The sequence below is a fragment of the Pristiophorus japonicus genome, chromosome 11, assembly GCF_044704955.1.
Source record: "Pristiophorus japonicus isolate sPriJap1 chromosome 11, sPriJap1.hap1, whole genome shotgun sequence".
Lineage (NCBI taxonomy): Eukaryota > Metazoa > Chordata > Chondrichthyes > Pristiophoridae > Pristiophorus > Pristiophorus japonicus.
Window position 1 is genome coordinate 89,464,096 of NC_091987.1, and position 24,822 is coordinate 89,488,917.

At 44.3% G+C, this 24,822-nt stretch overlaps 1 protein-coding gene across 2 annotated transcripts in view; it reads left to right on the forward strand.

Annotated features, from left to right (window-relative positions):
- Positions 1 to 23,885, forward strand: part of nit2 (nitrilase family, member 2) — a 34,957-nt gene extending 11,072 nt beyond the window's left edge. The window contains exons 3-10 of one of the 2 annotated variants that reach the window (XM_070892997.1): positions 819 to 939; positions 1,235 to 1,323; positions 4,080 to 4,173; positions 5,482 to 5,556; positions 7,107 to 7,185; positions 12,737 to 12,835; positions 22,468 to 22,523; positions 23,342 to 23,885. In XM_070892997.1, the coding sequence (XP_070749098.1) occupies positions 819 to 939; positions 1,235 to 1,323; positions 4,080 to 4,173; positions 5,482 to 5,556; positions 7,107 to 7,185; positions 12,737 to 12,835; positions 22,468 to 22,523; positions 23,342 to 23,433 (705 nt within the window). In that variant the 3' untranslated portion in view covers positions 23,434 to 23,885. The remainder of the gene's footprint in view (positions 1 to 818; positions 940 to 1,234; positions 1,324 to 4,079; positions 4,174 to 5,481; positions 5,557 to 7,106; positions 7,186 to 12,736; positions 12,836 to 22,467; positions 22,524 to 23,341) is intronic. The other variant, XM_070892998.1, reaches the window with a different exon arrangement.
- Positions 23,886 to 24,822: the final 937 nt, after the last annotated feature.

Genomic DNA, 24,822 nt, shown 5'->3' on the forward strand with positions numbered 1-24,822 from the left:
AATATTTTGACTGGTCTGCACAACAGGGTGGTAGAGACGGGGACTATGGAGATGTTCAGCAACAACAGTAGCAACATGTATTTAGATAGCGCCTTTAACGTAGTAAAACGTCCCAAGGCACTTCACTGGAGTGTTATAAGACAAAAATTTGACACCGAGCCACATAAGAAAAAAATTACGGCAAATGACCAAAAGCTTGATCAAAGAGGTAGGTTTTAAGGAGCGCCTTAAAGGAGGAGAGAGAGGTACAGAGGCGGAGAGGTTTAGGGATGGAGTTCCAGAGCATAGGGCCTTGGCAGCTGAAGGCACGCCCACCGATGGTTGAGCGATTATAATCTCAACAGGGCAAACTTTGAGGAGCACATATATCTCGGGGGAGGGGGCTGAAGGAGATTACAGAGATAGGGAGGGGTGAGGACATGGAGGGTTTTGAAAAGAGTGCAGCTGTAAGCAATATTGAAGAGTTAGGGTCCTAGATAGGCCAAATAGGTTTTTCCTCATCTTTCACTTTCCTTGTACATAAATGGGGGAGATGCAGAAAAGGAAGCAAAAAATCTATATTACGGAAAATACCTCTGATGGTGAAGTAAAGGTATAATACAATCCAGTAATTCAAATGGCATTTGTAAACTGTTTGAGCTTTTCTTTTGTGCATAATTACATCATTCAGACTTTTTTATTGTGATATAACCTTGTAACATCGTCACTTTTTCTGACGTGATCTTGAACAAAATTCAGATAATGGTTATTTTGAATATTGCATGGCTTTATTTTTATGAATATTTGTTTTTAAAGATTCCATGTATCTTGCATCACAGGAATGTTTCAATTCTCCATATGGAACAAATTATTTCCCAGAATATGCAGAAAAAATCCCAGGGGAGTCAACCCAAGTGTTATCTGAAATAGCAAAAGAGAATCGGATTTACCTTATTGGAGGTAAATATAGGACCTCTGTTGGAAAGTTTAATACAGATTGTATGAAGGAACAAATCGGTTTAATTGCTGCATTCCGTCATGTGAAGCAGCTTCTTCCTCAATGCCTTATAAAAATATCTTATTCACACTTTTAACCAGTAATAACTTTTTTTTGTTATTTTATATTAAAGTAGAAGAAGACATTGGACAGTTTATTCTTTGAACTTGGATTTGTAAGATTGTTTGATAGAAGTGAAACGATGCAATGTGTTTGCCAGTAGCCGAATGGAATTGATTGCTTGTATTGTTCTTGCAGGCTCTATTCCAGAGGAAGATGGTGGGAAGTTTTACAATGCCTGTACTGTGTTTGCACCTGATGGATCCATGCTGCTGAAATACAGAAAGGTCTAAAATTGTTGTTATTATGCATTGACTGAGTAGAGCAGTGGATTGGAAGAACTTCCTTTTCACTGCGAGGAAGGTATCCTTTCTTTCTAAAGGTCCAAAATAAAATGACATTGAACAGTCTCCACCCAGTTAGTATTGGATACTATGCTATAGCACACAACTGCCCATAATTCTGCAGAAACTTGGAGACGGCTCGTGTGAGAAATATAACATTTGTACTTTTTACTAATGTAATTTTTCTCTCCATGTAAATAATCGCTAATTTGTGTTTTATTGGGTCTTGAAACTTGCTCCCATTTAGGCCTAAGAGGCTACTGGGGGCCACCCAGTTATGACTCTCCCCTCTGATTTCCCTTCCACCTTACAGGGAGACACCGCTGCCTTAGCTGCGCCTCTCCGCTCAGCAAGGCTGAAATTGTGAGCTTAGCGTGCCAGGAATTGAACCTGCATTCATTTTAATTTTGGGGTCTTGGTTTCAGTGCTCTTATCAGTGCCATCACACCACTCTTTCTTAATATTATCGTAAAGGCACACTGCTGCAGACACTGTAAAGGTAGCTTTATCCTCCATCTGTTTCATACTAATACAGACCAGGGAATAAATAAGTTTTCAATTCTAAAGCACTGACTTTCCTCGCCTCGATGAGGACAACAGCTAAAAAATTGATAGGGTTCAACAAAAAAAAAAGCAAGCTGGTGCAGTTGATCTTTTGCTGTTTTGTTTATAAATGATGTGCTGAAGCAGGCACCAAAGGTACTCTGGGGACCGTTTGGCATTGTTTGGACAGTTGCAACAGGCACTCTCAGACTAATAACTCAGAAACACAAAATGATATCTTTTGAAAATGCATAAACCAAGGAACTTGCATCACTGCATCCCAGCACAGGAACCCATAAACCAGGTATAGGCTATGACAGTTCCACGTTTTTGCTGGCCTGCCCCATCGTTTGAATCTGCACTGTAAGCAGATGCTTTCTGTGCTGCTAATGAAAATTTTAATTTCTTTCAAAGCAGCAACAGAGCCCAAGTGCAATGCATGTGACGTGATTCACTGCAGTAAGATAACCCTTTTCATCAAACAGCACTAACTGTTCTTGTTTAGAAAAGACTGAGGTGACCATGCATTTATTGCCCTGAAAAGTTCACTCACCTTGGTGCCAAAGTGTTCTTTCCCAGTACAGCAATTGAACAGAGTAAAAAAGCCATGGCAAGATAAGGTTTGAGATGAAATTAGAAATTAAAAAGCGCTTACTAGCAAAGCCCACAATTTACCAGATTTATTGATTTCAGTTTTGAAACTTTCCATGATGGGGTTTGAGCTCAGCCTCAGGGCTGCTAGTCCAATACCAATAACTATACTCTGGTGTCTGCTTCAAGTGAGGGTTTGCTCGGGTATTTGATCTTTGAATGCAACTGATATACTGGACAGAGTGGATAGTACATTGAGTATACACACACATTGTGGGTACTGTATTGCATTGCATAGTAAAAGTAGCCAAGTTCTCCCTGTTCTACTGTGCACATAACTCCGGCATCCAATTTTCAGCACCAAATTCAATGGAAAATTGTCATGAGCTGAGTTCAGAATCCTCTGTCTTCTGCTCATGCCTACATTAGTGCCCACCTTTTAAAGTAAAAAAAAATATAATTGTAAAACAACTGTTACATTTTCTCCCCTTAATCTTTATCTCAAACTTGCTGTTGTGACAGTTCAATGTGCTTAGTGCTGTAACTGTGTTATGTAACACAGCTAGACTTGTTCTGTATTGCTACATCCCAGACCTCGGGTGAATAAACCTTGACAAACATAGGTTACCACAACTGCTGCAAGCATACATTTGCTAGAATGGTGGCCATGAACTCTCTAGACAATTGTGGGTTTATACAGGATTACACAGGATATACGGCACAGAAACAGGCCATTCAGCCCAACCAGTCCATGCCGGCATTTATGCCTTCTCAAATCTTTCCTCATCTAAATCTATCAGCATAACCCTCTATTCCCTTCTCCCTCTTACTCTTGTCTAGCCTCCCCTTAAATGCATCTATAGTATTCACTTCAACCACTCCCTGTGGTAGCATGTTCCACATTCTCACCACTCTTTGGGTAAAGAAGTCTCTTCTGAATTCCCTATTGGATTTCTTGGTGACTATCTTATATTGATGGTCTCGAGTTATGCTCTTCCCCACAAGTGGAAACATTCTCTCTGTATCCACTCTATCAAAACTTTTCATAATTTTAAAGACCTCTATTAAGTCACCCCTCAGCCTTTTTTCAAGAGAAAAGAGACCCAGTCTGTTCATCCTTTCCTGATATGTATACCCTCGCATTTCTGATATCTTCCTTGTCAATCTTCTCTCCACCCTCTCTAGTGCCTCTATATCCTTTTTAATAATATGGCAACCAGAACTATACGCAGTACTCTTAGTGTGTCATTGAGCTTAAGTGTATCCTTTTAGTCCGTTGTTTATTTTGTTGAATTTTAGCAATGTTCCAGATAATTACTGATATTTACTCATTTTCTCCTAATTTACCCACATTAACTTACATTGTTAAAATTGGCTCCCTTATGCTGATGACAGAATCGTAGACCCATATTTGGATGTTGCTTTTCATGATCTGAATGCCAATATGCACTGTCTTTGCTTGAGAGATTTGGCAATACTCACACAATAAGATGGGAAATGATTCACAATTTAAAATCTTAGCTGAAGTCCAATCACTAACTGCCCGTGTTCTGTGCTTGGACCAGATTCACTTGTTTGATATTGATGTACCCGGGAAAATTCATTTCCAGGAATCTGAGACACTTTCTCCTGGCAATTCATTATGCACCTTTGATACTCGTAAGTAAAAATACCAAGAAATTCTAATACACTATTCCTTATAATGGCTGAACATTATTACATACACAAGTTCTTTATTTTTAAAATAGAAACTGTATCACTTGCGCTGCAGTACCTTGGTGTAAGATGAAGATACAGGTTGAGGGTCTGAAATCCAGAGTTCTGTAATTCGGAATGTTCCGGATCCGTAGCGGGGTCATCCGGAAAATGTTCCGAAATCTGGACCCCCCCCTCGCCCCGCTGGGCTGCCAGACCCCCATCCCCCTTTACCTCGGCCCAGGCGTCTCCAGATTCGGGACGTCAGAAAGGCGCTCCGAAATCCAGAAATACCCGAAATCCGAACTGCCTCGATCCCGAGGTTTCCGGATTTCGGACGCTCTCTCTGTATAATTTTTCAAGTGGAGATTTTCTATTAGATTTAAGGGGTAGTTCTACCATTGTAAGGAATCATGTATTAGAACAGGCCAGAGTCGGGTAAAGAGGGAAGGAAATTGGCCGGTGGAGTAAATCAGAGTGCATGCGTACTCGTTACAGAGGGCATTAGCAGATACCCAAGCGTTAATCTACTGTCCACCTCGTAGGCCACGAAATCATGCAAGTCGTGGGAGATTTAATGCAATTGTTTTAAAAGCATTGCTATGTACATGTTAAATTACACATTTTAATTGTACAAACTGGGTATCCATTTTAAACTTTATTTTATCAATAGATAATATTTCTAATTTCCTGTAAACATTGAGGGAACATTTCATAATTCCCTTTTCAATTCCTGTTATCAACAAAAGATTGTGATTCTTATTGAATGTCAGTATTTTCTACAAATTGAAATATACCCCAGTAGACTTCCAGCATTGTGACAGTTATGCTGTCCATTCCCTCTTCCACCTTCCCCATCCAAATACAATAGGAATGCCATCCTGCTGAACACAAGATACCATTGCAGAGCACAATTCCAGTAGTGCTCTGGTATCACTGTAAGGTATCATGGCTCTGATAAAACCAGCCTATTCTGTTCGCAGATACTGTTCTGTAATTAGTTACTGGGAAATATATGACAATGGTTTGGGGTTATTTGCCTATTGATTTATTATCCCCCTCTTACACCCTGCTCCCTTTGGTGAAGCATGTAGACTGCATTCTACAGCTGCTCTAGAAGGTTTGGCAGGGTCTAGGACCATGCTGTGTGGACAGTTGTGATTATGAACACATGTTCTACTACTTGATGACACATACCCATGTATGTACATTCTAAATTAAAGGCTGATCACACCTTAAGTCATGTATTATCCTAATCTCTCTCCATTACAGCTTACTGCAAGACAGGGATTGGGATCTGTTATGATTTGAGGTTTCCAGAACTTGCTCAAATTTACACACAACAAGGTAAGTAAATAGACATGTATTAATATTGTAGAACAAAAAAGGCATTATTTCTGTTCAGATGCTCACTTTTTCAGTGCATCATCATCATAGGTGGTCCCTCGAACGAGGATGACTTGCTTCCACACCAAAAGGGATGAGTTCACAGATGTTTTAATGAAGGACCTATATTCCAGTCCTGAACTCCAATTGAAGGGACGGAAGATGCCTGTGCGTGGATTTTTTAAACATGTGGTGGCCGTTGCACATCAGCCACCACACGTGCTTGACAGAGCTAGGCCTTTATTCAGTGGCAAGGGTTAACCAGGACGACTGGAGACCTGCTCTGCTGCATGGACCTATTGCGCACACATATCGCAGTGTGGGCTGGCCCGTGCTGCCTCTGGGCCCTCGGCTCTTCTGTGCCCTGCACCCTCATTTGCCGCACCTCCGCCACGATCTCTCGCCGCTCCTCTGCCACAAACATTCGCACCACCGCCACGATCTCTCATCGCTCCAGTGCCACAAACATTCGCCGCATCTCCGCCACGATCTCTCTCGGCTCACTTCTTTTCAGTGCAGTGCTGCACTGGCGGAAGTGTCGTCTTTTGGATGAGATGTTAAATTGAGGCCTTGTCTCTGCCCCCTCATGTGGATGTAAAAGATCCCATGGCAACATTCAAAGAAGAACAGGAGAGTTCCTGGTGTCCCGACCAACATTTTTTCCCTCAACCAACATCACTAAAACAGATGATTTGGTCATTTCTCTTATTGCTAATTGTGGCTTCTTGCTGTGTGCAAATTGGCTGCTGCATTTCCCTACATTACAGCAGTGACTGCATTTCAAAAGTACCTCATTGGCTATGAAGCTCTTTGACCAGAGGACTTGAATGGCCCATATAAATGCTAGTTGGTTCTTTCTTTGTAACACCGATGACAGACTTGAGCCCCTTACATCTCCGATACTGCATTTATTTTACAAAACCACTTGAAAAAGAAGCAGTTTTGTAAAACCCTGAACTCTTGCATGCAGAGCAGTTTTCACAGCCCTAAAGCAGCAGACAACTGCTCAGACTGGTGCTTACGTCCATGCAGTTGTTCAAAAATTGCCAGTCACACAGTTTTGTTTCTGTCAAAGCTATCATCTTGTAGTTGCCTCATCTTGTAGCAATCATAAATTTGTACGGGGGGAGGGATGGGGGGAAGGGGTTGACTGCTCAACTAGAAAAGATGAAGGCTTCTGTCATTGGAAGCAGCATTTGGACTGCTGCCCGAGGCAGTGTTGGCACTGCCATCAGTGTTGCTGCCTCAGGAAATGTCGGTGAATAGCAGCGATTTGTCCTGCTCTTTGAGCTAGGTATGAATGGGGCACCAAGTTAAGAAGTGGTGGACAAAAACCCCTGGCTATTTCTCCATCACTGTTGCTGAGTCAGTTTGTGTTCCTCTTATTGTGCTTTTTGGTAAACATAACAAGACATTAAAATTGGACTTATTTTTTTAAAAAAACTAATGTGGTCAGATATTTTTTTTTAAATAAATGAGAAAATAACTCATATTTTTGCTGTGCTCCACAGGATGCCAACTTCTAGTTTATCCAGGAGCATTCAACATGACAACAGGGCCGGCCCATTGGGAACTCCTACAAAGGGCGAGGTCAGTGTGGAAAACATTCTGTGTGGATTACAAGAGAGAATATAGTTGGTTATTTTATTTTAAGCGAGCAATGTCAAGTCTTTCTCAAGTCTTTAATGTGAAGGTGACAGATTACAGTAACCGTTTAAGTGAAGACTCATATTTAATAGCAGTACAAAACAACCAGTCTAACAAAACCATTAGTGTGTCAATAATTGTTCTTCATTTGGAGATCATATTGTTCAACTTTGCAGAAGTATCCCTCTTGAAATGAGCATGGCAGATTTACATGATGCTCCCATTGTTGGATATGCAGTTTGCTTACATTCAGAACAAGTTATTTTTTTTTAACTGGAAAACTGAAATAGACACACAAAATGCTGGAAATAGAGAAGGTTCATCAGCATCTGTAAAGAGAAAGAATAGATTAACTTTTAGGGTACAGAACCTTTGTCAGAACTGGAAACTGAAAGATCAAACAACCTCTTAATAGAGCTGAATAAAACAGAGGGGATATAACAACAGTATCAAGAATGCTGACCATTGTCACAAAAAAATAGGGTAAATAACTAGCAAACTGCAGCAATCCACACCCACTATCTTCCTACATCTGCTAAACGTGTTCTCACCCTGAACCGTGATGAATCCCTTTGAAATGAACTGTATAAATAGATTCAAAAGAGGATTGGAAAACCGCAAATGTAACGCCCCTATTTAAGAAAGGGGGAGACAGAAAGCAGGAAACTATAGACCAGTTAGCCTAGCATCTGTCATTGGGAAAATGCTGGAGTCCATTATTAAGGAAGTAGTAGCAGGACACTTAGAAAATCATAATAGTCAAGCAGACTCAGCATGGTTTTATTAAAGTTAAATCATGTTTGACAAATTTGCTGGAGTTCTTTGAGGATGTAACGAGCAAGGTGGAAAAGGGGAACCAGTGGATGTGGTGTATTTGGATTTCCAGAAGGCATTCGATAAGGTGCCACACAAAAGGTTACTGCACAAGATAAGAGCTCACGGGTTGGGGGTAATATATTAGCATGGATCGAGGATTGGCTAACTAACAGAAAACAGAGTCGGGATAAATGGGTCATTTTCTGGTTGGCAAATGGTAACTAGTGGGGTGCTGGGGCCTCAATTATTTACAATCTATATTAATGACTTGGATGAAGGGACTAAGTATAATGTAGCCAAATTTGCTGATGGTACAAAGATAGGTGGGAAAGCAAGTTGTGAGGATGATGCAAAGAATCTGCAACGGGCAAAAATTTGGCAGATGGAGTATAATGTGGGAAAATGTGAGGTTATCCACTTTGGAAGGAAAAATAAAACAGAAAATTATTATTTAAATGGGGAGAGATTACAAAATACTGCGGTTCAGAGGGATCTTGGGGGTCCTTGTACATGAAACACAAAAGGTTAGCCTTCAGGTACAGCAAGTCATTAGGAAGGCAAATGGAATGTTGGCCTTTATTGCAAGGGGGATAGAGTATTAAAGTAGGTAAGTCCTGCTACAACTGTACAGGGTATTGGTGAGACCACACCTAGAGTACTGCGTACAGTTTTGGTCTCCTTATTTAAGGAGGGATATACTTGCATTGGAGACAGTTCAGAGAAGGTTCACGAGGTTGATTCCATTTAAGGAGATATTTCACAACTCCCAGGAAAAATATATTCCAGTGAGGAGGAAAGGGTGTAAGAGAAAAGATAGCCATCCTTGGATAACTAAAGAAATAAAGGATGGTATCCAATTTAAAAACAAGGGCATACAAAGTGGCCAAAACTAGTGAGAGGACAGAAGACTGGGAAGCTTTTAAAAGCCAGCAAAGAATGACTAAAAAAATATGATTAGAAAAGGGAAGATAGACTATGGGCCCAAGTTTCAGGTGGAGTTGCTCCTATTTTTTCCGAGCAACTAGTTTAGTTTGGAGTATCTTAGAAATCGCAATTCTCGGCATTTAGTTTGCTCCAGTTCTAGTGAGTTAGTTTACTTTCGTTTTAGTTCAGTGTTTTTTTTCCAAAAGGGGCGTTACCAGCCACTTAGGCTTGTTTTGCAAGTTTAGGCACCGAAAAGTTACTCCAAACTAACTTAGCGGAGTAAGTGTCGACTTTTGTACGCTCCGAAAAAAGCTTGCGTACATTTTAGAATTAGGCGCAGGTAGCCAGAGATTAAGGGGGGGAGGGAAGTTAGGGGATTTTCCAAAGCATTAAACACTTCACTTTTAAAAAATAAAGAACCATCATCAAAATAAATGATAAATAAATCAATAAATAAAAAGTTCCTACCTCACCTACCCGTTCGGGAGCCCGGCCAGGGCTAGGGGCTGCGTGCTGCAGGCTGGAAATCGGCACTCTGGCTGCGATGAGGGAGCCCATTTGACCAGTGACTTTCTCCTCCACTGTGAAACTCCTCCAATATTTCTTGCCTTGGGGAGATATCCAGTCAGCCTTACTTGCAGCGGGGAGCCCATTCGGCCAGGGCTCGGGTCAGCGTGCTTCGGGCCTCTCCCACACAGCCGGCAGCACACGCACACACACACACAATCTGGGGGCCAGGAGCTACTGCGCATGCGCGCAGACTCCACTGCACCCGCACACAGCTGTCGGCACTCTTTTTTTGGCCCAGGGCTGTAGCTCCGCCCCCCTGCTGTTGTGCTGCGTCGCGCTGACTGCTGAACAGGCCTGCTACACTCAGAGAATCGTGAGGTACGTTTTTGGCGTGCTTTTCATTCTACAAAATAGGCGGCCCACTCGGAGTTGCGCTGTTCTAGCGGTTATCGGAAACTTGGGCCCTATGAAAGTAAACTAGCACAAAATATAAAAACAGATAGCAAGAGTTTCTATAGGTATGTAAAAATGAAAAGAGTGGCTAAAATAAATGTTGGTCCCTTAGAGGATGAGACTAGGGAATTAGTAATGGGGAACATGGGGATGGCAGAAACTCTGAACAAATATTTTGTATCAGTCTTTACGGTAGAGGACACGAACAATATCGCAACAGTGGATAGTTAAGGGGCTATGGAGGGGGAGGAACTTAGCACAATCACAATCACCTAAGGAGGTGGTACTCCGCAAGATAATGGGACTAAAGACGGATAAATCCCCTCGACCTGATGGCTTGCATCCTAGGGTCTTAAGAGAAGTAACGGCAGGGATAGTGGATGCATTGGTTGTAATTTACCACAATTCCCTGGGTTCTGGGGAGGTCCCAGCAGATTGGAAAACTGCAAATGTAACACCCCTATTTAAAAAAAGGAGGCAGACAAAAAGCAGGAAACTATAGACCAGTTAGCCTAACATCTGTGGTTGGGAAAATGCTGGAGTCCATTATTAAAGAAGCAGTAGCAGGACATTTGAAAAAGCTAAATTCGGTCAGGCAGAGTCAGCATGAATTTATGAAGGGGAAGTCATGTTTCACAAATTTGCTGGAATTCTTTGAGGATGTAACAAACAGAATGGATAAAGGGGAACCAGTGGATGTGGTATATTTGGACTTCCAGAAGGCATTTGACAAGGTGCCACATAAAAGGTTACTGCACAAGATAAAAGTTCACGGGGTTGGGGGTAATATATTAGCATGGCTAGAGGATTGGCTAACAAACAGAAAACAGAGTGTCGGGATAAATTGTTCATTCTCTGGTTGGCCGCAGAGATCAGTGCTGGGACCCTAACGATTTACAATCTGTATTAATGACTTGGAAGAAGGGACTGAGTGTAACGTAGCCAAGTTTGCTGACGATACAAAGATGGGAGGAAAAGCAATGTGTGAGAAGGACACACAAAATCTTCAAAAGGACATAGACAGGCTAAGTGAGTGGGCAAAAATTTGGCAGATGGAGTATAATGTTGGAAAGTGCGAGGTCATGCACTTTGGCAGAAAAAAATCAAAGAGCAAGTTATAATTTAAATGGAGAAAAATTGCAAAGTGCTGCAGTACAGCGGGGCCTGAGGGTACTTGTGCATGAAACACAAAATGATAGTATGCAGATACAACAAGTGATCAGGAAGGCCAATGGAATCTTGGCCTTTTTGCAAAGGGGATGGAGTATAAAAGCAGGGAAGTCTTGCTACAGCTGTACAGGGTCTTGGTGAGGCCGCACCTGGAATACTGCATGCAATTTTGGTTTCCATATTGACGAAAGGATATACTTGCTTTGGAGGCAGTTCAGAGAAGGTTCACTAGGTTGATTCCGGAGATGCGGGGGGTGGAGGTTGACTTATGAGGAAAGGTTGAGTAGGTTGGGCCTCTACTCATTGGAATTCAGAAGAATGAGAGATGATCTTATCGAAACGTATAAGATTATGAGGGGGCTTGACATGTTTCCGCTGATGGGAGAGACTAGAATTAGAGGGCATGATCTTAGAATAAGGGGCCGCCCATTTAAAACAGATGAGGAGAAATTTTTTCTGAGGGTTGTAAATCTCTGGAATTTGCTGCCTCAGAGAGCTGGGACATTGAATAAATTTAAGACAGAAATAGACAGTTTCTTAAATGATATGGGGTTATGGGGAGTGGGCAGGGAGGTGGAGCTGAGTCCATGATCGGATCAGCCATGATCTTATTGAATGGCGGAGCAGGCTTGAGGGACCGTATGGCCTACTCCTGTTCCTATTATGTTCTTATGAAGGGGTTGTCTTATGAAGAAAGGTTGAGCAGGTTGGGCCTATATTCATTGGAGTTTAGAAGAATGAGCGGTGATCTTATTGAAATGTATAAGATTCTGAGGGGGCTTGACAGGTAGACAGAGGATGTTTCCCCTCGTGGGGGAATCTAGAACTAAGGGACATAGTTTCAGAATAACGGGTCACCCATTTAAAACAGAAATGAGAAGGAATTTCTTCTGAGGGTGGTAAATCTTTGGAATTCTCTACCCCAGAGAGCTGTGGAGGCTGGGTCTTTGGTGGAGATACAGATTTTTGAACGATAAGGGAGTCTAGGGTTATGGGGAATGGGCAGGGAAGTGGAGTTGAGCCCAAGATCAAATCGGCCAGGATATTGAATGGCGGAGCAGGCTCGAGGGGCCAGATGGCCTACTCCTTTCCTATTTCTTATGTTCTTAAAAGACAATTAGATGCGATTCTGGGGCGAGAAGGAACTGAAGGATATGCTAAGGCGGTTAAGTGGAGTTGAGATCTACCAAAAGAAGAGTGATTTTGTTAGGTCTACTGGCATTAAAAATAATTGTTCTCAGAATGTGGATGGCACTGGCAAGGCCACACATTTATTGCCCATCTCTCGTCTCCGAGTAACTGATGCTGTGCATTATTAAAACGTTGCAACCCTTGTGGTGTCAGTGTTCCCGCAAAAGGTGTTAAGTGGGGAATTCCAAGATACTGATGCAATGGCAATATGCATCCAAGTCACTATGGTGTGTAACTTGAAGGTGTTGGTGTTCCCACAACGTTGCTGCTCTTCTTGAGGTAGGGAGGGAGATGCTGTTCTAATACCATTATATAGGCTTAAAAAAAATCTGTGTTGAAATTCACTGTTTTAAAAAAAAAAAATGTACAGCGTACAAAAAAAATAAACCGCAGCACATTTTTGTTAAATTACTCTTCCATCTGTTTGCAGGGCTGTTGATAATCAGATCTATGTAGCAGGAGTATCGCCTGCACAAAATGAGAAAAATTCCTATGTGGCATGGGGTCACAGCACTATAGTAAACCCATGGTATGTATTTCACAAGATAATTACAGATGAGGAAAGCCACTTGGTCCATCTCAGCTTATCCATCCAATTGTTTGTGATTCCAGAGTTTTGCCCCCATTACTCCATCCAGAGATTCATTTCTAGTATTGATCACTGTATGAAAAAGAATTTCCTGACATTAGTCCTAAATTTGCCCTTTAATAACTTGTACCCTGTTCTTTTGTCCTCCTCTTGTAATTTAGTTTAAAGTAAGTTTCTGGATTTACCTTTTCCATACCATTGGCTATCTTGTATACTTCTATATAAGATCCTCTCAAGCCCTTCCATCAATGCTGAAAAGCCCAATTTCCTCCAATTATTCCTTATGGTTCAGGCCTCTAACAATAGGGAGCAATCTGTTCCATACACTGCCTCCAGCACTTGAATATCTCTTTTATGTCTTGGTGACCATAATTAGACACAATAATCAAAGTGTGGTCTGAGCAGACCACTATATGTTTTGAGCAGGACTTCCTCGGAATGTAGTTCAGCATTTTATGGAGCGTTAATTTGCAACACCAAAAGCTCTGATTGGGTCCCCTTGATCACAAGACCTGATTGCTGATTGCTGATTGGAGGATAAGACACACCCAGCAGTTTCTCTGGAATGTGTAACCGCCCTACCTACGTAATCAGTGACATTGCAAAGTATAAATTAAGCCATTGTGACTGCCGACTCCAGACAGCACAGAGCTCACTTGGAACAGATGGGGCTCACTCTCATGGGTTAAGATCTCCCACTTCCCAAACAAGATCCTGCCCCAGTTTGTGACTTCCTCCCCCACCGCCCAAGTTCCTGACCTACTCACCCCCAAGCCAAAATTCTTGACCTCCTCCCCACAAGTTCCTGTCCCTACCCCCCATGTTTCTGACATTCTCACCCCACCCAATTCCTACCCTTCTCCCTCCCACCTCGGGTTCCTGACCTCCTCCCTTTTCCCCCACCCAGGTTCCTGACCTCGCACTGACGAAGTTCCTCCCCCCACGGATTCATGACCCCCCCACCCGACATAGATGGGACATTGTGTGTAGGTCACTGATTGTTAACAGGTTTATTGGGTATGAAGTGAATAGTGACAGTGTTGTGACTTCCGGATTTCATCCAGTCTTACCATCTGGATCACATTCTTGCTCACAACTCCATCCCCCCCTTAGAACTGGATCACGTTCTTCCCCCATCCCCACTATGCTCTCCATACTCTTTTTTATTCTCCTCTCTCCTCCACCCCCCCCCCCCCACCCCACAGAGTTCCTGACCTCCTCTCTTCACCGCCCACACGATTTCCCCCCCTCTCTGTTCTCTCTCCTTTCTCTCCCCCTCCTCCCTTCTCCCCTCCCCCCCCCCCCCCCCCTGTCCTCGAAGTCTCATGGCTTCAGGTCAAGCCTGGGTGAAGAAACCTCCTGCTGATTACCACCCACCACCCTCCCTCAGCTGATAAATCAGTATTGCTCCCTGTTGAACACTACTTGGAAGAAGCACTGAAGGTAGCAAGGGCACAGAATGTACTCTGGGTGGGGGACTTCAATATCCATCACTAAGAGTGGTTCGGTAGCACCACTACTGACCGAGCTCTGAAGGACATAGCTGCCAGACTGGGCCTGCTACAGGTGGTGAGAGAGCCTACTTGATCTCATGCTCACCAATCTACCTGTCGCAAGAGCATCTGTCCATGACCGCATTGGTAGCAGTGATACTGCAGTCAGTGTAGAGATGAAGTCCTGTCTTCACACTGAAGACCCCGTTTATTGTGTTGTGTGGCACCACCATCGATCTAGCAGCTCCAAACTGGAATCCATGAGGTGCTGTGGGCCATCAGGTTCAGTAAATTGAATTCCACCACAATCTATAACCTCATGGCCTGGCATATCCCACACTCTACCATTACCATCAAGCCAAGCGACCAGCCCTGGTTCAATGAGAAGTGCAATAGAGCATGTCAGGAGCAGCACCAGGTGTACCAAAGAAATTAGGTACCAACCTGGGGAAACTGCAACACAGGACTACATGCATGCTAAGCAGCAGAAGCAGGATGCTATAGACAGCTAATCAATCCCACAATCAACTGATCAGATCAAAGCTCTGTAGCCCTGCCACATCCAGTCGTGAATGGTGGTGGCCACCAAATGGGAGGAGCAGGCTCCATGAATATCCCCATCCTCAATGATGGGGGAGCCCAGCACGCAAGTGCAAAAGACCAGTCTGAATCGTTTGAAACCATCTTCAGCCAGAAGAGCCAAGTAGATGATATCGGCCTCCTCCTGAGGTCCGCACTGTTATGTATTTAACCCCTTATAACCTGCATCACACCTGACCACCAGAGGGCCTACCTGTTGGAGTCCCAAGGGATCCCAGCATCCCTTAGGAGCACGGTATATAAGCAGGCCACCCACGAGGTACCTGCACTCTCGAACCTTAATAAAGGAGCTAAGGTCACACTTGTTCATTACACACAGTACTCAGTCTGACCATTTATTATGAGTATCAATTGGTGACGAGGTAATGACCAACTGCACGAAAATGCAAAGAACAGTCAGCATCCTGGAGAAGTTCTCAGAGGGGAATGATTGGGAGGCCTTCGTGGAGTGACTCGACCAATATGTCGTGGCCAACGACCTGGAAGGGGACAAGAATGCGACCAAACGAAGGGCGATCCTCCTAACTGTCTGTGGGGCAACGACCTATGGCCTCATGAAGAATCTCCTGGCCCCGGCAAAACCAACAGAGAAATCCTACGAAGAAATGTGCACGCTGGTCCGGGAGCACCTAAATCCAAAGAAAAGCGTTTTGATGGCGAGATATCGATTCTACACGTGGCAACGATCGGAGGGCCAGGAAGTGGCGAGCTACGTCGCCGAACTAAGCCGCCTTTGCAGGACATTGTGAGTTTGAGGGATTCCTAGAACAAATGCTCAGAGACTTTTTTGTATTGGACATCGGACATGAGACAATCCTTCGCAAACTGTTGACTGTAGAAACTTCGAATCTGAGTAAAGCCATAACGATAACCCAGGCATTTATGTCCACCAGCGACAACACCAAGCAGATTTTGCAGAGCAAAGACGTTTTGGCCAGTACTGTGCATAAAGTAACGTCGGTTTTGAGCAGAAATGTACAGGGCAGAATGTAAACGCCGGCTGCTGTGGCCCGACCTCAATTGACCCAGAGTCCGTCGTCATCTGTTAATACGAGACAGTTAACATCCTGTTGGCGCTGCAGAGGTGATCGGCCCCATCAATGCCGCTTTAAGCACTATGTGTGCAATGGCTGCAGAACAATGGGGCATCTCCAATGAATGTGCAGGCGAGCTGCAAACCCTGAAAACCACCACGTTGCAGAGGAAGATCGATCCACAGGGGATCAGACGGAATTGGAAACCTGTACGGAGGAGGTTCACGACGAAATGCCCACCAATAATGTTGAAAGTTGAACTGAACGGTATTCCAGTGTCTGTGGAGCTGGACACAGGGGTAAGTCAGTCCATAATGAGTAAAAAAACGGCCTTCGACAGGCTATGGGGAAAGAAGGCACACCAAACTAAGGACTGACACTAAGGAACTAACCCCTGTAATTGGCAGTGCTGAAGTCAAAGTCTTCTATGATGGAGCAGTACACGAACTCCCACTGTGGATTGTGCCAGGGGATGGCCCCACATGGTTTGGCAGAAGCTGGCTGGGGAAAATCTGCTGGAACTGGGACGACATCCAAGCGCTTTCGTCCGTCGACGACACCACATGTATCAAGATTCTAAGCAAGTTCCCTTCGTTATTCGAGCCAGGCATTAGAAGATTCTCGGTGCAGATCCATTTGGTTCCCGGTACGCGACTCATCCACCACAAGGCTCGGGTGGTACCGTACATGATGCGTGAAAAAGTGGAAATCGAGCTGGACAGGCTGCAATGCAAAGGCATCATCGCGGCGGTGGAATTCAATAACTGGGCCAGTCAGATTGTTCCGGTACTCAAGGAGGACGGTACAGTTAGAATTTGCGGGGGCTAGAAAGTAACGATTAACCATTTTTCGCTGCAGGACCAGTACCCGCTACCCAAGGCAGACGACCTATTCGCGACCCTGGCTGGAGGGAAGACGTTCACCAAGCTGGACCTGACCTCGGCCTACATGACGTAGGAGTTGGAGTCGTCTTCGAAAGGCCTCATCTGCATCAACATGCACAAAGGTCTGTTTACAACCAGTGCCCGTTTGGGATTCGGTTGGCTGCAGCGATCTTCCAGCAGAAAATGGAGAACCTGCTAAAGTCGGTTCCTTGCACAGTGGTCTTCCAGGACGACACATTGGTTACAGGTCGGGACACCATGGAGCATTTGAAGAACCTGGAGGAGGTTCTTAGTCGGTTGGATTGCGTGGGGCTCAGGTTGAAACGCTTGAAGTGTGGTTTCCTGGCACAGGACGTCGAATTCTTAGGAAGGTGGCATCAGACCCACCGACGCCAAGACGGAGGCCATCAAGAACGCACCGCGACTACAGAACGTGACGGAGCTGTGGTCGTTCCTGGGACTCCTTAGCTACTTCGGTAATTTCCTACCTGGGTTAAGCACCCTGCTAGAACCCCTAATGCGTTACTGCGCAAGGGAGACGACTGGGTATGGGGTAATTAACAAGAGGCTGCCTTTAAGAAAGCCAGGAACTTATTGTGTTCTAACAAACTGCTTGCTCTGTATAACCCATGTAAACGATTGATGTTAGCTTGCGATGCGTCGTCATACGGGGTCGGGTGTGTGTTACAACAGGCTAATGAATCGGGAATTTTGCAACCAGTTGCATATGCATCCAGGAGTTTGTCCAAGGCTGAAAGGGCCTACAGCATGATTGAAAAAGAGGCTCTGGCATGTGTTTACGGGGTTAAAAAAAATGCACCAGTACTTATTTGGCCTCGGGTTCGAGCTTGAAACTGACCACAAGCCGCTCATATCGCTTTTCTCGGAGAGCATAGGGATTAATACCAATGCCTCTGCCCACATCCAAAGATGGGCGCTCATGCTGTCTGCATACAACTATGTAATCTGCTACAGACTGGGCACAGAGAACTGCGCAGATGCTCTCCGTCGGCTACCATTGCCCACCACCGGGGTGGAAATGGCACAGCCAGCGGACTTGCTCATGGTCATGGAGGCATTTGAGAACGAGAAATCCCCCATTACGGCCCGCCAGATCAGGACTTGGACCAGCCAGGATCCTTTACTGTCCTTGGTTTAAAAAAAAACTGTCCTCCATGGGAGCTGGTCCAGTGTCCCAGTGAAGATGCAGGAAGCGATTAAACCGTTCCACAGACGCAAAGATGAGCTGTCCCTGCAGGCGTTCTGTCTTTTGTGGGGCAATCACGTAGTCTTGCCCCAGCAAGGCAGAGACACATTCATTTGCGGACTGCACAACACCCACCCAGGCATCGTAATGCTGAAAGCCATAGCCAGATCCCACGTGTGGTGGCCTGGCATCGACTCAGATTTCGAGTCATATGTGCACCAATGCAACACTTACTCTCAGTTGAGCAATGCACCCAGAGAGGCATCGCTAAGTTTGTGGTCCTGGCCATCCAAATCGTGGTCGAGGATCCATGTAGACTATGCGGGCCCATTCCCAGGCAAAATGTTTTTGGTTGTCGTGGACGCTTACTCAAAGTGGATTGAATGCAATAATGTCTGTAAGCACATCCACGGCCATCATTGAAAGTCTACGAGCCATGTTTGCCACGCACAGCTTGCCTGATGTCCTATTCAGCGACAATGGGCCGTGCTTCACCAGTGCTGAATTCAAAGAAATCATGACCCGCAACGGGATCAAACATGTCACATCTGCCCCGTTCAAGACCGCATCCAATGGCCAGGCAGAACGGGCAGTTCAGACCATCAAGCAAAGCTTGAAACGTGTGTCGGAAGGCTCCTTGCAGACCCGGTTGTCCTGAGTACTGCTCCGCTACCGCACCAGACCCCACTCACTCACTGGGATTCCCCCAGCTGAGCTGCTCATGAAAAGGGCGCTTAAAACAAGGCTCTCTCTGGTCCACCCCGATTTACATGATCACATGGAGGACAAGCGGCATCAACAAAGTGTGTACTATGACTGCGCAAATTTGTCATGCGATATTGAGATCAATGATCCTGTGTTTGTGCTCAATTATGGACATGGTCCCAAATGGCTCACTGGCACGGTCACAGCCAAAGAGGCGAGTAGAGTATTTCAGGTCAAATTGACCAATGGACAAACGCACAGAAAACACTTGGACCAAATCAAATTGCGGTTCACTAACAGCAACGAACAACCTGAAGAGGACACCACTAACTTTGACCTTCCAACACACACACACAAGTGGCAACTGACATCACAATTGACCACAAAACTGAACTCATCATCCCTAACAGCCCAGCAAGCCTGGCTGCCCAACAGCCCAATGAAGAACCCACCCACACCAGCATTCATACTGAGATGATCGACAAGGGAGCGCAAAGCCCCAGATCGTCTCACCTTGTAAATAAGTGTACTGTTGACTTCACAGGGGAGTGATGTTATGTATTTAACCCCTTGTAACCAGCATTACACCTGACCAACAGAGGGCCTACCTGTTGGAGTTCCAAGGGATCCCAGCATCCCTTGGGAGCACAGTATATAATCAGGCCACCCACGAGGTACCTGCACTCTGGAACCCTAATAAAGGAGTTAAGGTCACACTTGCTCATTCCACACAGTACTCTGACCATTTATTATGAGTAGCACCCACCGTCACAGAAGACAGTCAGTTTCCCCTGTCCTGGAGTGTCTAGAACTAGGGGGCACAGGCTTAGGATAAGGGGTAGGCCATTTAACAGAGATGAGGAGGAATTTCTTCATTGAGGGTTGTGAATCTTTGGAATTCTCTGCCCCAATGTGCTGTGAATGCTGAGTCTTTGAAGATATTTAAGGCTGAGATAGATAGATTTTTGGAGTCTAGAGAAATCAAGGTATATAGAGATCGGATAGGAAAGTAGAGTTGAAATCGATAATCAGCCATAATCTTAGTGAATGGCACAGCAGACTCGAGGGACCGTATGACCTACCCCTGTTCCTATTTCTTATGTTCTTGCATTCTTCAGCCAATTTGATTCACTCCACGTGATATCAGGAAGCGGTTGAGTGCACTGGATCTAGCAAAGGCTATGGGCCCCGACAACATCGTGGCTATTGTGCTGAAGACGTGCTTCAGAACTAGCCACGCCTCTAGCCAAGCTGTTCCAGTACAGCAACAACACTGGTATCTACCCGACAATGTGGAAAACTGCCCAGGTATGTCCTGTCCACAAAAGGCAGGACAAATCCAATTACTGCCCTATCAATCTACTCACCAATAACCTCCTCACCGATGCTCAGTTTGGATACCACCGGGACCACTCGGCTCCAGACCTCATTACAACCTTGGTCCAAACATGGACAAAAGAGCTGAATCCCAGCTGAGGTGAGTGTGACTGTCCTTGATATCAAGGCATCATTTGACTGAGGGTGGCATCAAGGAGCCCTAGTAAAATTGAAGTCAAGGGAATCAGGGGGAAAACTCCACTGGCTGGAGTCATATCTAGCATAAAGGAAGATGGTTGTGGTTGTTGGAGGTCAAACATTCCAGCCCCAGGGCATCGTTGCAGGAATTCCTCAGGGCAGTGTCCTAGGCCCAACCATCTTCAGCTGCTTCATCAATGACCTTCCCTTCATCATAAGGGCAGGAGTGGGGAGGTTTTCTGATGATGACACAGTGTTCAGTGTGATTCGCAACTTCTCAGAAACTGAAACAGTCGATGCCCACATGTAGCAAAACCTGGATGAAATTCAGGCTTGGGCTGATAAGTGGCAAGTAACATTTGTGCCACACAAGTGTCAGGCAATGACCATCTCCAACAAGCAAGAGTCAAACCACCTGCCCTTGATATTCAACGGCATAACCAGTGCCGAATCCCCCACCATTAACATCCTGGGGCTCAACATTGACCAGAAACTTAACTGGACCAGCCACATAAATACTGTGGCATCAAGAGGGGGTCAGAGGCTGGGTCTTCTGTGGCAAGTGTCTCACCTCCTGACTCCCCCAAATCCATTCCACCATCTACTAGGCACAAGTCAAGAGTGTGATGGAATACTCTCCACTTGCCTGGATGAGTGCAGCTTCAACAACACTCAAGATGCTCAACACCATTCAGGTCAAAGCAGCCCACTTGATTGGCAGCCCATCCACCACCTTCAACATTCACTCCCTCCACCACCAGTGCACCGTGGCTGCAATGAATAGCATCTACAAGGTGCATGGCAGCACCTCCCAAACCTGTAACCTCTACCACATAGAAGGAAGGGCAGCAGGCGCATGGGAACACCACTTGCAAGTTCCCCTACAAGTTACACACCATCCTGATTTGGAAAACTATCGGTGGCTTGGTCAAAATTCTGGAACTTCCTCCTGAACAACACTGTGGGAATACCTTCACAAGGACTGCAACGATTCAAGAAGGCAGTTCACCATCACCTGCTCAGGATGGGCAATAAATGTTGGCCTAGCCAGTGATGCCCACATCCCGGAATGAATAAAAGTAAAATGATCGTTCTTACCCCCCTCCCCACCCACCCTCTCATCTCTCAATCTGCCATCCTCCCCCTTTCTCCAATCTCACCCTGCACCCCTCGCTACGATCTCTTCCCCGCACCCCATCTTCCTCCTCCCTTTTCGATACAATCTGCTCATCAGGCCTTTTCCCGTGGAGCTGAACAAAATGTGGTCCACGCTGCACTGAGCCGCACCTGTCGGGTACTGCGCACGCGTGGCCAGTCATCGGTGACCACGCGCATGCGGAGAAGGGGATCGAGCAAGCATGTGCAAATGGGGGCAGAACCGACCGCGCACGTGCGCAGAAGGGTACAAAAATGTTTGCGCTGATAATCACTGCAGCATTTTATTGGGTGTGTTGATTTCTGCTTCGCATTAGTTGGATACATTCAGCTTTGAATCTACCAAGACTCCCAAGTCTCTTTCAATTTCATCCTTGGCAGTTTTAACACCATTCATGGAGTACATGTGTCACCCACTTTTCCTTCTACTGTCTGTCTTTCACTTTTCCCAAGATTTAGCCTGTATTCCCATAGCTTTAAGCTTTTGTTTCATTTGATACTGAAAATGCCCCTGTAGCTCACCATCTGGAGATGCAAGGAAGCACCCAGCTGTGACTTCCCCCCCCCCCCCCTTTTTCCCCTTCCCCTACCCCTCCTTACCTCCACCACAACCTTAGATCATCATGGCTCAGATTGTGAACTGGAGAGCACAAGACCATTTCATAGAAACATAGAAAATAGGTGCAGGAGTAGGCCATTCGGCCCTTCGAGCCTGCACCACCATTCAATGAGTTCATGGCTGAACATGCAACTTCAGTAACCCATTTCTGCTTTCTTTCTAACAATGTTGATTAAAATTACAAAAGGAATCCAAATGCAATGAGTATTTCTACATTTTTTCTCGCAGCATATATGGAAGTTCATGCGATTTAAAAAAAAATTGTTCCCTTTCAAATTAATATTTTTTTAAAAACAATTTTGCTTACTGAACTCTTGTATAATCAGATATTCTTTTATATGCATCTGCTTGTCTTTCCAGGGGTGAAATTGTAACTAAAGCTGGTACTGATGAAACTATTATATATGGAGATATAGGTGAGATTCTTGAGCCTTGTGACAACTGTTGAAAAACTTACCTAATTTCTGATTAACATTTAAGTATGACAATTCTTTCCTCCTTTGTTGCTTTTCTTACCCAATTCTTCAACCTACATAGGTAGGTATGATGTTCAGATTGTCAGTACTTTTCCGGTGTTGAATGTGGAAAAATGATCCAGTTTGATCCTCCTTTTCATTCTCTTGCTTGCTCACTCTCTTCATTGCGTCTGCTGGCAGTCACCCCAGTGGTCTGGCTGAGATGACATTTTCCTGTCTCGTAAATTGTCTCATCATTTTCTTTATTCATACTTGTTAGAGATAATTAAAGCAACTTTCTGAATGTATTTCTAACTGCACGCCAGATGGAACAAATGTTTTTTGGACCAAAATATATATTTGCAATATTTTATAACTACTTTGGATTGATTAGAAATGCCATTTCAGCAAATCTGAAATCCCTTAACTTCCAGAGAGCCCCCTGGAATGTACCCTGCCAAGCTAAAACAAATCATTTCACTGGGAACTGGATTTGATCATTTAAAATTATTTTAATATTGAACTTTCACAAGTACATACATTTTTTTGAATTAACTACCTGTTTCGATGTTGCAATATTGGCAAGATAAAAGTGGGTTAACACTTTGCTTCAGATGTTAATCTGTTCTAGAAACCAGTAAGAGCAGTCAAAAAACAAACTCCTATATACAAGAAAACCAGATGTTTAAAAATGTCCTATTTAGGAAGACATTACAATATTAGTTTCCCCAAAAAAAGACAACATTGAAATTGTGTGTATTCCATTTTCCCCTGAACAGATTTGAAATATCTTTCGGACGTTCGTCAACAGATACCAGTTCTCAAGCAGAAGCGGCATGATCTCTACAGTGTGCAGTCTATGAAAGATTGAGCATCCCAGGCCCTCCGATTGGTCAGGTCCTTCACTCAGAAGCAGCACATGGAAATACAAATCTTCCAATTACCTCAACGATTTGTTTCTAGACCTCAAACCCACCTAGGTTTAAGACTACATGCGTAACACATCATGCAATTTTTCTATATATGAAGTTATGGATGATTAGGAATGAGTTGTAATATCGGCTTCAGTTTTAAATGACATAAGCCACTCAACAGTTTAAGATTTCATATGAACTCCGAGTTTAAATTACAGCTTGATACTCTCATCTATTCTTTTAATAACATTAAAATTTATACTAATGCAGTTAAATTGTATGTTGATATTACATTAAAGGCTACGTCAACACTTCAAAAGTACTTCATTGGCCGTAAAGTACTTTGGGACATCTTGAGGTCATAAAAGGTGCTATATCAATGCAATTAAAAAAAAAAGTTATAATCACAGTTGAGTCTTATCCTGTCCTTGCCTCTTGTCTAGACATGCACACTTTCCAGCAGAGATAATATATTACGTGGGGGTAATATATTAGCACGGATAGAGGATTGGCTAACGAACAGAAAACAGAGAGTCGGGATAAATGGTTCATTCTCTGGTTGGCAACCAGTAACTAGTGGGGTGCCGCAGGGATCAGTGCTTGGGACCCTAACTATTTACAATCTATATTAACGACTTGGAAGAAGGGACTGAGTGTAACAAAGCCAAGTTTGCTGACGATACAAAGATGGGAGGAAGTGCAATGTGTGAGGAGGACACAAAAAATCTGCAAAAGGATATAGACAGGCTAAGTGAGTGGGCAAAAATTTGGCAGATGGAGTATAATGTTGTAAAGTGTGAGGTCATGCACTTTGGCAGAACAAAATCAAAGAGCAAGTTATTATTTAAATGGAGAAAGATTGCAAAGTGCTGCAGTACAGTGGGACCTGGGGGTATTTGTGCATGAAACACAAAAGGATAGTATGCAGGTACAGCAAGTGATCAGGAAGGCCAATGGAATCTTGGCCTTTATTGCAAAGGCGATGGAGTATAAAAGTAGGAAGTCTTGCCACAGTTATACATGGTATTGGTGAGGCCACACCTGGAATACTGCATGCAGTTTTGGTTTTCATACTTCCTTTGGAGGCAGTTCAGAGAAGATTCACTAGGTTGATTCTGGTAGAACTGGAGGGCATGATCATAGAATAAGGGACCGCCCATTTCAAACAGATGAGGAGAAATTTCTTCTGAGGCTTGTAAATCTGTGGAATTCGCTGCCTCAGAGAGCTGTGGAAGCTGGGACATTGAATAAATTTAAGACAGAAATATTTAGTTTCTTAAACGATAAGGGGTTATGGCGAGCGGGCGGGGAAGTGGAGCTGAGTCCATTATGAGATCAGCTAGGAT